The following is a 13,923-nucleotide window of genomic DNA, read 5'->3' as shown; positions in this document are numbered from 1 at the left end:
GAACCACATGTATGGCACAAGGAAAGGTATGTAAGGTGGTAGTTGATTCTGGTTCAACTAATAATTTAGTTGCAGTAGATATGATTGAGAAATTAAAGCTAAAAAGGATCCCCCACTCCATGCCATATAAGATTTATTGGTTAAATAAGGGTCAACAAGTACTTGTCAATTAGTCTTGGGTAGAGTTCAATATTGGTCCTTATGAGGATAAAATTTTGTGTGATATCATTCCCATGGATGTGTGCCAAATCCTACTTGGCAAGCCTTGGCAGTATGATAGGCAAGTCCAACATGATGGACAAAACAATGTTTATGTCATCGAGAAAGGGGGAGTATCTTATACCCTTAACCCATTGAAGCAATATGTGAGTGCATCTCATGAAGGACCTAGTGTAGTGGTGGTGAAGGAGAAGGAGTTTATAAAGAAATTGGAAGAAGGGGAGTTTGGATACACCATTGTGGGGAAACCAATCTCAGAAGCAATAGATAATGACAACAAGGAAGTCCCTAAAGAGGTGCAGACCCTACTTGATAAGTATGAAGGTATAGTAGTGAAGGAGTTGCCTGATTCCTTGCCTCCCATCTGTGATGTGAGTCATCATATTGACCTAATCCTTGGTGCAAGTCTTCCCAATAAGGCAACATACAAAATGACACCTCAACAAAATGAGGAGATCAAGAAGCGGGTCCAAGAATTTCTTGATAAGGGCTTGGTGAGAAAGAGCTTGAGCCCATGTGTTGTGCTAACTATCTTGGCACCCAAAAAAGATAGAGATTGGAGGATTTTTATGGATTCAAGGGCTATAAATAGGATAACCATTAGATATAGATTCCCCATACCCCAGATAGAAGATCTCATGGACAGTCCGATAGGAGCAAGGTACTTCTCTAAAATTGATTTAAAAAATTGCCATCACCAAATAAGGATCAGAGAGGGGGATGAGTGGAAGACACATTTCAAGACTAATGAAGGTCTGTATGAATGTCTTTTCATGCCTTTTGGGCTATCTAATGCCCATAGCACATTCATGAGACTCATGAATGAGATCCTAAGAGAATTAATAAACAAGTATGTAGTGGTATATTTAGATGATATATTGGTGTTTAGCTAGATAAAGGAAGACCATTTTAGACACTTGGAAAGGGTGTTAGGAAGGTTGGAAGAAGATAAATTGATGATGAATCTTAAGAAGTGTGAATGGATGAAGGAATAATTGGTATATTTGGGGTTTGTGATTTCATAAGGAACCTTGAAAATGAACCCACAAAAAGTAGAGGTCATACTCATCTATCCAACACCTAAATTAGTTGTGGAGGTCATAAGTTTCCATGGGTTAGAAATTTTCTACTCCAAGTTCATCAAGAATTTCATTCATATTGTGGCACCCATGATAGACACCATCAAAGGAGAGAAGAGGAGCAAATTCTAATGGACCAAGGTGGATGATCAAAGTTTTGAGTACCTCAAGACAAGTGTAGCACATCAACCTATCCTTACCTTACCTGATTTTAATATGGTATTTACAATAGAGTGTGATGTCACTAGCTTTTCCATAGGGGCACTGTTGAGTCAAGAGGGGAAGCCAATAGCCTTCTTTAGTGAGAAGTTGAATGAAGCCAAAAAGAAGTATTCATCCTATGATTTGGAGCTATATGCCATGGTGCAAGCACTTAAAAAATGGAGACACTACCTACTGCCCAAGAAGTTTGTGGTATACATAGATAACCATGCTTTGAGTTTCCTAAATTGTCAAGAGAAGTTGAGTCATCGACACAAGAAGTGGGTGGAGCAATTGTAGTCCTATACCTTCACCATAAAGCATAGTCAACAACAAGAGAACAAAGTAGTTGATGCTTTGAGTAGGAGGATAATGATGATACAAGAGGTGCAACTTCAAAGCGTGGGAATTGATTCCTTAAGAGGTATGTATCAGAATGATGCAGACTTTCATGAAGTGTTTATTGTTTGTGAGTAGCCACAGGGTTCTTTTCATAGTGAGTATGCAAATTATGTATTACAAGGTGGCACTTTGTTCAAAAGGGTTCAGTTGTGTGTCCCAAAGTATTCCATGAGAGAGAACTTAATTAGAGAAAATAATAGTGGCAGTCTAGGAAGACATTTTGGTTGTGACAAGACCTTGGATCAGGTCAAAAGATTCTATTATTGGTTGAAGATGCATCTAGATGTGAAGAAGTTTTTGGAAGGTTGTGGTATATGTCAGAGAGAAAAGGGGTCAAGTTCTAATGCAGGGTTGTATCAACCTATTTCCATACTTAATAGACCATGGTAAGCCATCAATACGGACTTTCTTTTGGGTCTAACAAGAACCACAAGGGGATAGGATAGTGTGTATGTAGTTGTAGACAGGTTTAGCAAGATGGCTCAGTTCATTTCATGTAAGACAACTAATGATGCCTCTCACATTGCAAACTTATTCTTTAAGGAAATTGTAAGGATCCATGGATTTCCATTATCCATTGTGTCTGACAGAGATTGAAAGTTAATTGGACATTTTTGGAGAATATTATGGATAAAACTAGGAACCAATCTGAGTTTTAGTTCTGCCTATCATCCTCAAATGGATTGGTAGACTGTGGTTGTCAGTAGGTCATTAGGCAACCTACTGACTGATGAAAAGGCATTGGTATCTCACATGGATAGTAGTGATGAGTGGATAATAGACAGTGGTTGCTCACACCACATGACCGGTGATAAAAGTAAGTTCATATCCCTTGAAGAGTTTGATGGAGGTGTTATAAAGTTTGGTAATAACTCTCCCTACATGGCAAGAGGTAAATGGTCTATTTCATTAAATGGAAAGAGTAATACAGATGATGTCTTTTGGGTTGATGGATTAAAACATAATATTTTTGAGTGTTGCAGAACTTAAAGATAAAGGATATCTACTTGAATTCAAAAGTGGAGTATGCAGGATTCTTGGAGGTAATGGTGAACTGATTGCTACTGGAAAGAAAACAAAAGGTAACCTTTTTCATCTGAATACTAATGTGAGTAATTGTTTGGTAGCTAAGATTGAGGACAACTGGCTACAGGACAAGAGATTTTGTCATGTAAATTTTGAAAATTTGATAAAGGTTAGTAAATCAAGTATTGTGAGAGGTTTGCCCCAGCTTGTTAAATCGGACAATGTGTTATGCAAGGACTGACAGATGGGTAAGATGACCTTTGTATCTTTTAAGAGTAAGTCCTTCTCTTCTGAGAATATCCTAGATTTGGTTCATACTGATCTTTGTGGTCCTATGAGGACTAAGAGCTATTATGGTGATAGATACTTTATGATTTTCACTAATGATTTTTCAAAGATGATGTGGGTAACTTTTCTAAGAGAAAATACGAGGCATTTAGTAAATTCAAATCATTCAAAGATTTAGTTGAGAAAGAAATTGGTAAAAATTTGAAATGTTTAAGATCTGATCGGGGAGGAGAATTTACTTCTAATGAATTTGTGAAGTTTTGTGATGATCAAGGAATCAAAAGGTATATGTCAGCTCTTAGAACTCCACAAAAGAATGGGATAGAAGAGAGAATGAATAGAACAATTATTGAAGCTTCTAGAACAATGTTGATTCAAGGTGAAGTATCAAAAATGTTTTGGAGAGAAGAAGTCAATATAGTTGTTTATACTATGAACCGGGTACTTGTCAAAAGAGGTAACAACAAAGCACCTTATGAATTATGGCATGGAAAGACTCCTAATGTGAGTTATTTTAAAAAAAATAAGACTAAATGTTTCATTAAGAGAGATGATAACACTGAAAAGTTTGATGCTAAGTCTGATGAAGGTATATTTCTTGGTTACTCTACAAAATGTAAGGCATTTTAATGTTATAACAAGAGAACTAAGAAGATCATTGGGAGTGAACATGTGAAGGTAGATGAACTCTCTGAGAAATCTGATGGAACCAATAGATCTGAACTTGAGAATGATGAAGAAAAACTTGTGTTCATTGAACCAGAGGCACAAAAGAATGATAAAAAGAATGAACCAGAAAGAGGTGCTCAATCGGTAAATGAAGAAAGCGATGAAGAACAACAACAAGAAGGCACAACACTGGAACCAGTAATACAAAGTTATGTCAGACTGAATCATTCAGAAGACCAAATAATAGGAGATAAAAATGTTGGTGTACAAACAAGAAGGTAAATCAAAGAAAACTCCTATCTCATTTTAACTATTGAGCCTAAAACAGTGAGGGAGGCATTAAAAGATAATGATTCAATCAATGCTATGAATGAGGAATAAGATCAGATAGAGAAAAACAAGACTTGGACACTTGTTCCTAGACTGGAAGACAAGAATGTGATTGGCACTAAATGGGTCTATAGAAAAAAGTTAAATGAAGAAGGCAAGGTTGTGAGGAATAAAGAAAGATTGGTTTGAAAAGGCTATGTATAGGAAGAAGGAGAAGATTATGGAGAAACCTTTGCAATGGTGGTGAGATTGGAAGGTGTAAGAATGCTACTTGCCTATGCTGCATTTAAAGGATTTAAAGTCTACCAAGTTGATGTTAAATTAGCTTTTCTTAATGGCGTCCTTAAGGAAGAAGTGTACATATAACAACTAGATGGATTTGCTTTGTCTGAAGATAAGGATATGGTATGCAAGTTACACAAGGCAATTTATGGACTAAAATAGGCACCAAGAGCTTGGTATGAAAGATTACATGCACATCTGATCAAGATTGGATTCCAACGTACCAGTGAGGACAATAATATATATGTTAAGACTGATGGAGATAGAATATTAATAGCTGAAGTATTTGTGGATGATATAATCTTTGGTGGTGATGATGACTTATGTATGGAATTTTCCAAGGAAATAAAGAAGTAATTTGAAATGTCTCTTATTGGTGAGATTAAGTTTTTTATTGGGTTGTAGGTCCAACAACTAGATGGTGGTATCTTTATCTGTCAGAGTATGTATTTTAAGGAGGTGTTGAAAACATCTGGCATGGAGGATTGTAAATCGATTGGCACCCCGATGGTGATAGGCTACAAATTGTCTAAACAAGATGATTCACCTTTTGTTGATGAGAAGGAATACAGGTCGATGATTGGTAAGTTGCACTATGTTGTTCATAGTAGGCCTGCCATTACACATGTTGTTGGATTGGTTGCTAGATTTCAAAAGAATCCCAAGGAGACTCACTTGGTAGTAGTGAAGAGGATATTACAGTACTTGAAAGGCACAATAGATTATGGTTTATGGTATCCTTATATAGGAGATTTTTGTTTGAATATATTTACTGATGCAGATTGGGTAGGCAATGTTGATAACTAGAAAAGCACTACCGGTGGAGATTTTCTTCTTGGAGGTAGATTGGTTGCATGGACAAGCAAGAAGAAAACTTGTGTTTCATAGTCAACAGTAGAGGTAGAGTATGTTGCAGCATCAATGAATTGCATGCAGGCAATCTGAATGAGAGATGTTTTAGGAGGTTTTAAACTTCATGTGTCTAAACCGGTGACTATTTATTGTGACCATACAAGTACAATTAATATTTCAAAAAATCTTGTATTACATGCAAGAACAAAGCACATAGAATTGAAATACCATTTTCTAAGGGAATGTGTATAGGAAAAACAAGTTAGAATGGAGTATGTGACAAGCAAGAAACAACTAGCAGACATTTTCACAAAATCATTGTTGAGGACTAACTTTGGGTACCTCAGAGGTAAATTAGGGATCAGATACCTACTAAAGAAGAACTAGGATGTGGGAGATGCATCAATCTTGTGGACTTAATGATTATTTTTCACCATGGATTGATGAGTTGCAGGCTACTCTGTAGGGGGAGTAGCTTAGATGTGTTTTGCAAAGATGATGATGGAAGCAACAACAAATTTGAAGACTGGTGATGCATATGCACCTTTGGCATTGTTGTCAAAGGGGGGAGAAGAAAAAGATCAAACATGGGAGATCAACTACAATAGCTAGAGGGAGAAGAAATATGATTGAAGATGTGTAACAAAAAAGGGGAAAAGAATTGGAAGAAGTATCAGACATGGGAGATGAATCAGAATCGACAGAAAAAGTGTAACCGACAGAGAAGTGCAGCAGAGAAGTTCCATAAGGTTGGCATGATTACAATTGAATTTGTTGGTGTTTTTGTTAGTGTTGCCATCAATGCCAAAGGGGGAGAATGTTGGCATGATTGGCATGATTTTTGCAGATGGAAAATATAGACTGAATCGATGAAAGATTGTTTGTGATGATAGAGTTGAACTGTGATGAAGAGATTGAAATTGCATGATTGGATGACTTTGACCAATTATTTGTATTGTCATTGATGGCAACTGATATTTACTATGTTGCATTTTGTCATCTAACTATTTTTAGTCTACTAGAAATTGCTTGCCGGTAATGAATCAAGAAACTGGGAATTGGGATCTTAATCAATAAACAAGTAAATGTTTTGATTGGATCTGGCAATTGGTGATGATTGAAGTGTTGTGGTTTGGAATGTGAGTTTGTATCATTGTAATATGTACCTGACTGGAACCGCATCTTGTTTTGGCTATCGGAAGTCATATTTATGATTTATATTAATTTTTTGCTAGGGTTTAAAGAAATCTCTTAACCAGTAACGATTTTTGGTTTGGCGGTGATCTACATCAAGTTCAAATGTTGGAAGTGACGTGACACAACCCGCGTTGATGGTTGAGTTTCTATTTTGGTGCATTTAAAGGTATAATCTCTTGGGAAACAACAAAGCACTTGGAAGAATGTTGTAAGGGTTTAACAACCTATCAAATCGAGTTGCTGTGATGACTTATGGTCACTCAATGGTTGATATTATCTTGTAAAATATTATAATAATCTATATGATGATCTGATATGATCTGTGATGATCTGTATTGTAAATTATTGATGTATCTAGGGTTTAGTAACTGACAATGTTGTAAAAGTTATTTATGTCGGTATTGTTGATGTTTGTTGTGTCGGTGGTTTTGAGAAGAGTGTGAAGCCAAACCAGAGAGAGTGTGAGATCTGCCAGAGTGTTGCAAATATGGAGTATAATTGAATCTGATGAAGAAAGTAGTTAAGTTCAAAACCCAGATCATTCATTGTTGTTCCCTAATAGCTACAGTAGTTAAAATCCCTTAACCGAGTAGGTCCTAACAGGCCTTACATTGTAAATCCCCTAACAGGGTAGCTCTCCATCAGAGTTTTAAATCCTCTTGTGAGGTTGATCCTAACAGATCAAAGCTCCTAATAGGACTGAGGTAAATCCCTTAATCGGGTGACTCCTAACAGGGTCTGCTCCTAACAGGGCATATTTGTAAGCTTTTAACTAGGCTTGGCCCCTAGCAAGGCACATTCCAAAAGAGTGCAAATTTTTGTGGGTACCAATTCCAACCGTGATTTTTCCCTATTTGGATTTCCATGTGAAAAACATGGTGTTCATATGGTGAATGTTTTTGATGTGTTGATTTCATTTACTTTCAATTTATGCATGGTTAATGAACACTTAATGAGTAGCATTGATATATCAGTTTAGTAGATGATTATCAGCAGATACCGGTACTGGTAAATGGTTTGTTATTGATTTAAAGTTTGATTTGGTGATAGTTTTACAAGGTTAAGTTTCAGATTTCAAAGTTGTTGTTAATACTGATTCACCCCCCTCTCAGTATTAACTGAGTCCTCTAAAGATTAATAGGGGGAGCAAAAAGTGAAGGAGAGGATTGCATAGAGTGCCATTGTTCTATGCACTAATGTCCTACCTTCTGGAAAATATTATAAGCAAAATTTCAATCCTAAAAATACCTTTGTTGTCTACATCTGACACTCTAAGGACAAGGTCATATGGAGCTCAATTGTCCTTTCCATAAATGTCCAAGATTTACACCCAGGTCCCTCTCTACATCCTATTTCTAGATTTATACTTTATGTCTACATATCTAATCTATAGCTAACTATGTATGTTGATTCATGTCAATTTTACATCATTTTAATTCACATCCTTTCAACAGTCTATTTTCAATTCAATCAAAGAAGAGTGGAATTCAATCTACAATCAACCCTCTTTCTAATATGATTGAGGTTGAATCTCTTGAGTCCATTCTCTCTTTAATGTAATCATTGTGAAATAGGTCTTGTTTTTAGTTTTCACAAATAAGCTAGAGAACCCTATTTGCATCCAAAATATGATTAAATATAGATTAAATGACAATGACTCTCCTTGTGGGTTTCCACCACTCAAGGGTTTCATAAATAATCTTTTCTCACTTCATAATGGTAGGAAATTATTATGTACTTTTTTTTCACCATTTATTTTTTAATTATAGAAATTTATGGATACTTTTTTAAATGGTTACAACATGATAACATGAAAAAGGAAATTCGTTTTTAAAGATGAAGCAATGTCTTCCTCGCATGCCAATTCCCTCCAAAATTCTCTACTAAGCTCTCCTAAATAGCATAATCCTAACTAGGTTGTTATACTCCTCCTTTGGTTGTGGATATAGGCCCCAAAATCACTTTGATTAAAGGGAAAAAAATTTAGATGAACCCTAACTATGGTCACTATAAGCCCATGAGTGATAAGGGCAAAGCGATTTGCATATCCTCTGAAGACAACCTTGTTGTTTCTCTCTTCTCTTCCATTGACTTGTTTAACTATGATCCTACTAAAGATAATATTATCAACTCCTCACATGAGTAGGTCAACTAGACTAGCCACGTTATCTACAATTTCTAAAATTGTTGAGGCCATAGAGAATGCCCCTCTAAAGAGAAGAGTGAAGATCAATCTAAGGACTCCACCTTCAATGAAACTAGCTCTAAAAGCAATGAGGAAACTCAAGAGGATTCAATTGATTTGGTCCTAGAAGACTATTTGTCTTTCTTTCCCCCAATGGAAAGGAAATTAAATGAAGCCTTGGAAGGACTAAACAACCTTAAGGATAATGAGGAAGTTGAAGCTTTGGAAGTTGAAGGGGAACCCGAGGATCAATATGATTGGTAGAGGATCATTGCAAAGATAGAAGACCTAAGTGCAGGATTCGTGAACCTAGAAACACCTCAGAATTGTTTGGGATGTAAAAGAAGTAGGGAGTGGATAAGAAAGTTGGAGGGCAGTATACATGATCTGATAAAGATCCATCGATTACTCATGCCAAATTGTGTTATGCAAGTTTTGACTATTTCTAAAAGGGTCAAGAGGAAGAAGAAATGAAAGAGCCCTACTATAAAGGATGATGGAAGGTTGAAGGCACAATACAACAACTACTTGCTGCCATGGCGCCCTTATAGCCTCTTGGGTTTTTCTTAGTTCTAGGTGCTCTACTTCTTCTTTTTGGTTGTGATCATTGCTCTCTTGACTATTATGGTTTTATTTTGCTTTGGATATTTGGCTAAAACTCTTCGGTTTTGGGAACTTTCTCTCCAAGCCCATGTTTTTATTAAATGTTTTAAGTGTTGAAATGTAAGGGTTGGGGCCCTTCCCCACTTAATTAAAAATATTAAAAAGAAAAATTTCATTTTAATGGGTATATGGAGATGGATGAAACCCTATATTTCTAGTTTCTTGTGGTTTAACCTATATACAACTATTACTTTGTTTTTTCATTGTAAACATGTAAAGGAGGTAAACATTGTGTACATATTCACATCAAACAATTAATTTGTCAATACTATTTTCCATTCTAAGGATTAATGTAAAATTATTATAGTATAATTTTTTATTGTATTTTATTTTAATAAAATCCTAGTAAAGTGATTAAAGAATTTTCACTTAAGGATAAGTGTGATAATGGTGAAAATGAAATGAGCAAGGGCTAATAATTTTATTAAAAATTAGACACCTAAAATATGTTGTAAAGAAGATGTTTTAGGAACTGTGGAATAAAAGAGAGTACAAAATTTCAAACATTTGGAATGAAATTAGAGATATTATTCAAGACTTCATAATTATAAGTAAAATAATATAAATTTGTCTAATGAATATCTTAATCATAAATTTACAGATTAAAATTTAAGTAAAATTAAGTTTGAATAGATGAAAGGCAAATGCTTGGCTATGTTTTCAGCTAAAAGGGCCGACACAGAGCATAACAAAATTAGCATTAAGTTGGATAATATCAAAATTCGGTTCTTTCAGCTCCACAAAAGCAGCTTCAAAGGTTGTTAAATCTAGATTGTAATCTTGACCTATGCTCTGAGCATTGCTCATAATTAAAGCTCTACTGAAAAATCTGATTTGAATGTCCCGTCATATAAAATCAAATTCGTAACCAAGCAAGTCATATGTGACATGAGAGGGATACATACCAGATTTCATGAAGTTATTTGTATATCCGATATCTAGATGTGACATGAGGGAAACATTGGATGCAAGAAAGAATCAAGCACAAACAGTAAAATGACATAGGTAAAATTTTGAGTAAAGTGGGCTCACAAAGTCTTACGAGGTTGGTATAGAGATGAGATAAGGGTGATTCAAACATGACAAGGTTCATCTCGTGGACTTGAAAGCTCCACGTAACTATGATTCATATGGACCATATAAACATAAAGATGTGTTTTATTATTATAAGTTCTACTTGAAATTATATATGTTTTTAAAATATATATGATTTAAGTTTAGAGGTGATTTCAAGGAAATATTTCAAATTATCTAGAATAAAATTGTCTTGGATAGAACCTGGAAGATTTAAATCAAATCTTTGACAGTCTCTTTCATGCTTATCAAAATACTTCGTAAAGATTTCAATTTTTATTTTATTTTTAGGGATCAAATGAAATTATTTGAAAATGTCATTTTACATATGTATCTCTTGTTTTTAAATTTTTGAGAGGGATAATTTGTATAATGTTTTGTCATTTTTGATTTTTTTTTTTGTTTATTATGATGAATGTAAGTAAATTACAAAAAAAAAAAAAGATATATGTATTCATCTTGGATATTATTACACCTTACTTAAGTTTACTTAGGAAATGCATTTCAGAGTAGTTTATGTATGAGACACTTGGGTGTTTGTGCCACATTGGGATACTGTATTGTAGGAGAATTTCCAATTTTTGTGGTCTTGTCTTGTTGTTACATTCCACATTTGGGGGGTGATCCACCTTTTGTGGAGTATTATAGTGTTTCTCCTACTTATCTCTACCTACACTTGTTTTTTATTCAACCACATGTCATGTTTGTGTGCTCACATATCCATATAGCCTTGCCTATATAAGCAGGCTTATATTCATTGTATGTAACTTTAAAAATTGATCATTTATCTATTGATGAGAATACAGTTTATTTTTGTCCTATATTTTGTTTCTCTTATTTGTGCTTTCCATTTCCTCTAGATCTTGGCAAAATCTCACATGGTATTAGAGCCACTGGAGTGCCATTGGTTTGCCAATTGAGAAAAAATTGGAGTTCTGCATTTTGGGGCTTTTTATTGCAGGTTATCATTGAATCTTGTTGGGTCAAATCTAAGGTTACCATTGGATTGAGGAGGTTCAAGAAAGTCAGAATCGCCTTTTGTTTCGTCCAAATCCGACATTCGAGGCCAAATCTAGAGTCGTTTGAAGGTGGAGGGTAGTGGCTTGTCCTAACAGTGATCTGCAATTTTGGAGAAATAATAATTGTGGGGGCAGGTGGGGGTGGGGGGATTGAATTATTTTTTATTTTTTTTTCAATACCCCACGAGGGGGTGGCTACGGTACTACGTACCATAGTAGGCACCCGACGGGGTGCCTGCCACGACAGGGCCTGATATGGGATGCATCCCACAGCCCTGTGTACTACAAGGTACCTGCGGGGAAGCCCTACGGCCCCTGCAGGCCTTGCGTACTGAAGGGTACCTGTGGGTGCTGCAGGGCATTTTTTTTTTTTTATAAGTTTTTTAAATTAAAATTTTTTTCTAATTTATGGTTTTTTAATTATTTTTAATAAATTTTTTAAATAATAAAAATAAACAATTTTGAAATAATTTTTTTTCTTTAATAATTTTTTATTAAAGTTTTTTTTCAAATATTTAAAAATTAAAAAAAAAATTATTTTTTCTTTATTATTTTCTAATCAAGTTTTTTCATGGGCTTTTTTAATAATTTATTTTTATTAAACTTTTAATAAATTTTTAAAAACAAAAATATCATGGAATAAGTCAAATTGGGAACATACATTTTTCTTGTCCACTTCACACCTGTCTTGCAGTGCTTCCAACCGACAGTCAAGGGGGGGGGGGGGGCTATTGCTCCTTTTTTTTTTTTTTTCTTGGCAACATCCTAATCGGAGGCGTCTTCATCTGCAATTTTCCACAGGGCTTCTTTGGTGGCATCATCTTCATTCTTCCAGATTTGCAAATATTTGATCATGTTGTATTCTCATGCATGATCAATGTTGTACTCGCACTATCATAAAGTGCCACACCTCTTTCTATCTTGTCTTTGATGACTATTTGATGTAATCCTCTTGTACGCATAGATTAGGAATATCTTGTGAGACTTGGTGCATGGCTCCAATTGAGACTTAGATTGTACACATTTGTGCATGGCTCCCGTGAGACTTTGATTGTACCAGTATTTCTGTTACTTACGAGTCCCGTGAGACTTTGATTGTACCAGTATTTCTGTTACTTACGAGTATCCAGATGATGCTCAAAGTAGGTTGTCTCCATGCCTAATCTTCATTTTGTTATAGCAAGTGATTCATCATCATCGACATTGGTACTTGGTTTTTTCACACTTTGATATTGGTGCAGCATTGACCCTCTTTCTTCCTTATGGGGAGGTATTTTGCTCAACATCATTAGACCATCTTTGTAGGAGATTCTACATTGAGGGGGTGCTTCTATTGGTATTTTGGCTATGTTTATATGGTTTTATCATTGATGTCAACACTTATCAACTCTGGTCAACCTACTGGCACTTGGAGAATTGGCAATGTTCACCGGCAATCAAGTGACTTATGCACAGTCATTGGTATTTGGTTCACCGGCAGGATATATTGTTCATCGACACTTGGAATGACATGGAAAACACTTGGTTATGTCGAAGACATCATTCAAACACTTTGTCTTGGAGATTTTTTCATTGGTATATTCGAGTTTGCATATTTGTTGTTACCAGTAAATAGGTCCAGGATAAGCACTGCCAGGCTTATCTATTCCAGATTAGCATGACACGTTATGGAGATGATTTATTATTGTTGTAAACACATTAAGCTGACATGTTGCATCAGATATTGCATCGGTTATTGTTTTACTTGTAAATTATTTTTATTGTAATATCTTTTGTAAAAGCCAACCTACACATTTTGGTCCTAGGCTTCGATATATATGTAAGATCTTATTTGTAAGATTGATGTGTGAAGTAAGGAAATGTGAATAAGTTATATGCGAGAATAAGAAGAGCTATATATGCAGACATCATTTGAAGGTTGAAGGAAGGTTTTTGTGAAGGCATATCAGAGCTAAACCGGTACTGAATCCAGTATATAAAGATGTTATTTTGAGCAGTACATTATCATTGGATTTAACCATCCAGTTGTAGTCAGTGTGACTCCCATTTGTGATTGAGCAGTGAGCTCTAAGCGCTTGGCCTTTCTGCATGTGCAGAACCCCTATTGTATAAACATACTATCTGCAGTAGGATCATATGATTGTGGGTAAGGTTTCCCATCATTGTTTTCCCCTTACAAGGTTTCCATGTGCAAACATTGGTGTTATGTGTTGTGGATGTTATTGTCTTTCTCTTTCATGCATTAATCTTTACTAGTATTGCAATTAACTGATAAACTGTCTACCGACATAAAGTTTGGTTTACCATTATTAAGCATTAAGTTTTGGCTAAGTTAATTTTGGTTTAAATTTATTGACAACTGATTCACCCCTGCCCCCTCTCAGTTGTCTCTGGGACCTAACAATGGGTATCAGAGCCTAGTCCTCTTTTTGTAGAA

The 13,923-nt window shown here is 35.3% G+C and overlaps 1 protein-coding gene across 1 annotated transcript in view; it reads left to right on the top strand.

The window, feature by feature from the left end:
- Window positions 1-233: 233 nt before the first annotated feature.
- Window positions 234-13,923, top strand: part of LOC131043837 (receptor like protein 22) — a 33,728-nt gene continuing 20,038 nt past the window's right edge. The window contains exons 1-2 of the mRNA XM_057977070.2: window positions 234-713; window positions 3,894-4,082. Coding sequence (XP_057833053.2) covers window positions 234-713; window positions 3,894-4,082 — 669 coding nt within the window. The remainder of the gene's footprint in view (window positions 714-3,893; window positions 4,083-13,923) is intronic.

This window comes from Cryptomeria japonica, chromosome 8 (genome assembly GCF_030272615.1).
Source record: "Cryptomeria japonica chromosome 8, Sugi_1.0, whole genome shotgun sequence".
Lineage (NCBI taxonomy): Eukaryota > Viridiplantae > Streptophyta > Pinopsida > Cupressales > Cupressaceae > Cryptomeria > Cryptomeria japonica.
Note: the sequence above shows the minus strand (reverse complement) of the source record. Positions and strands in the feature narration are given on the sequence as shown.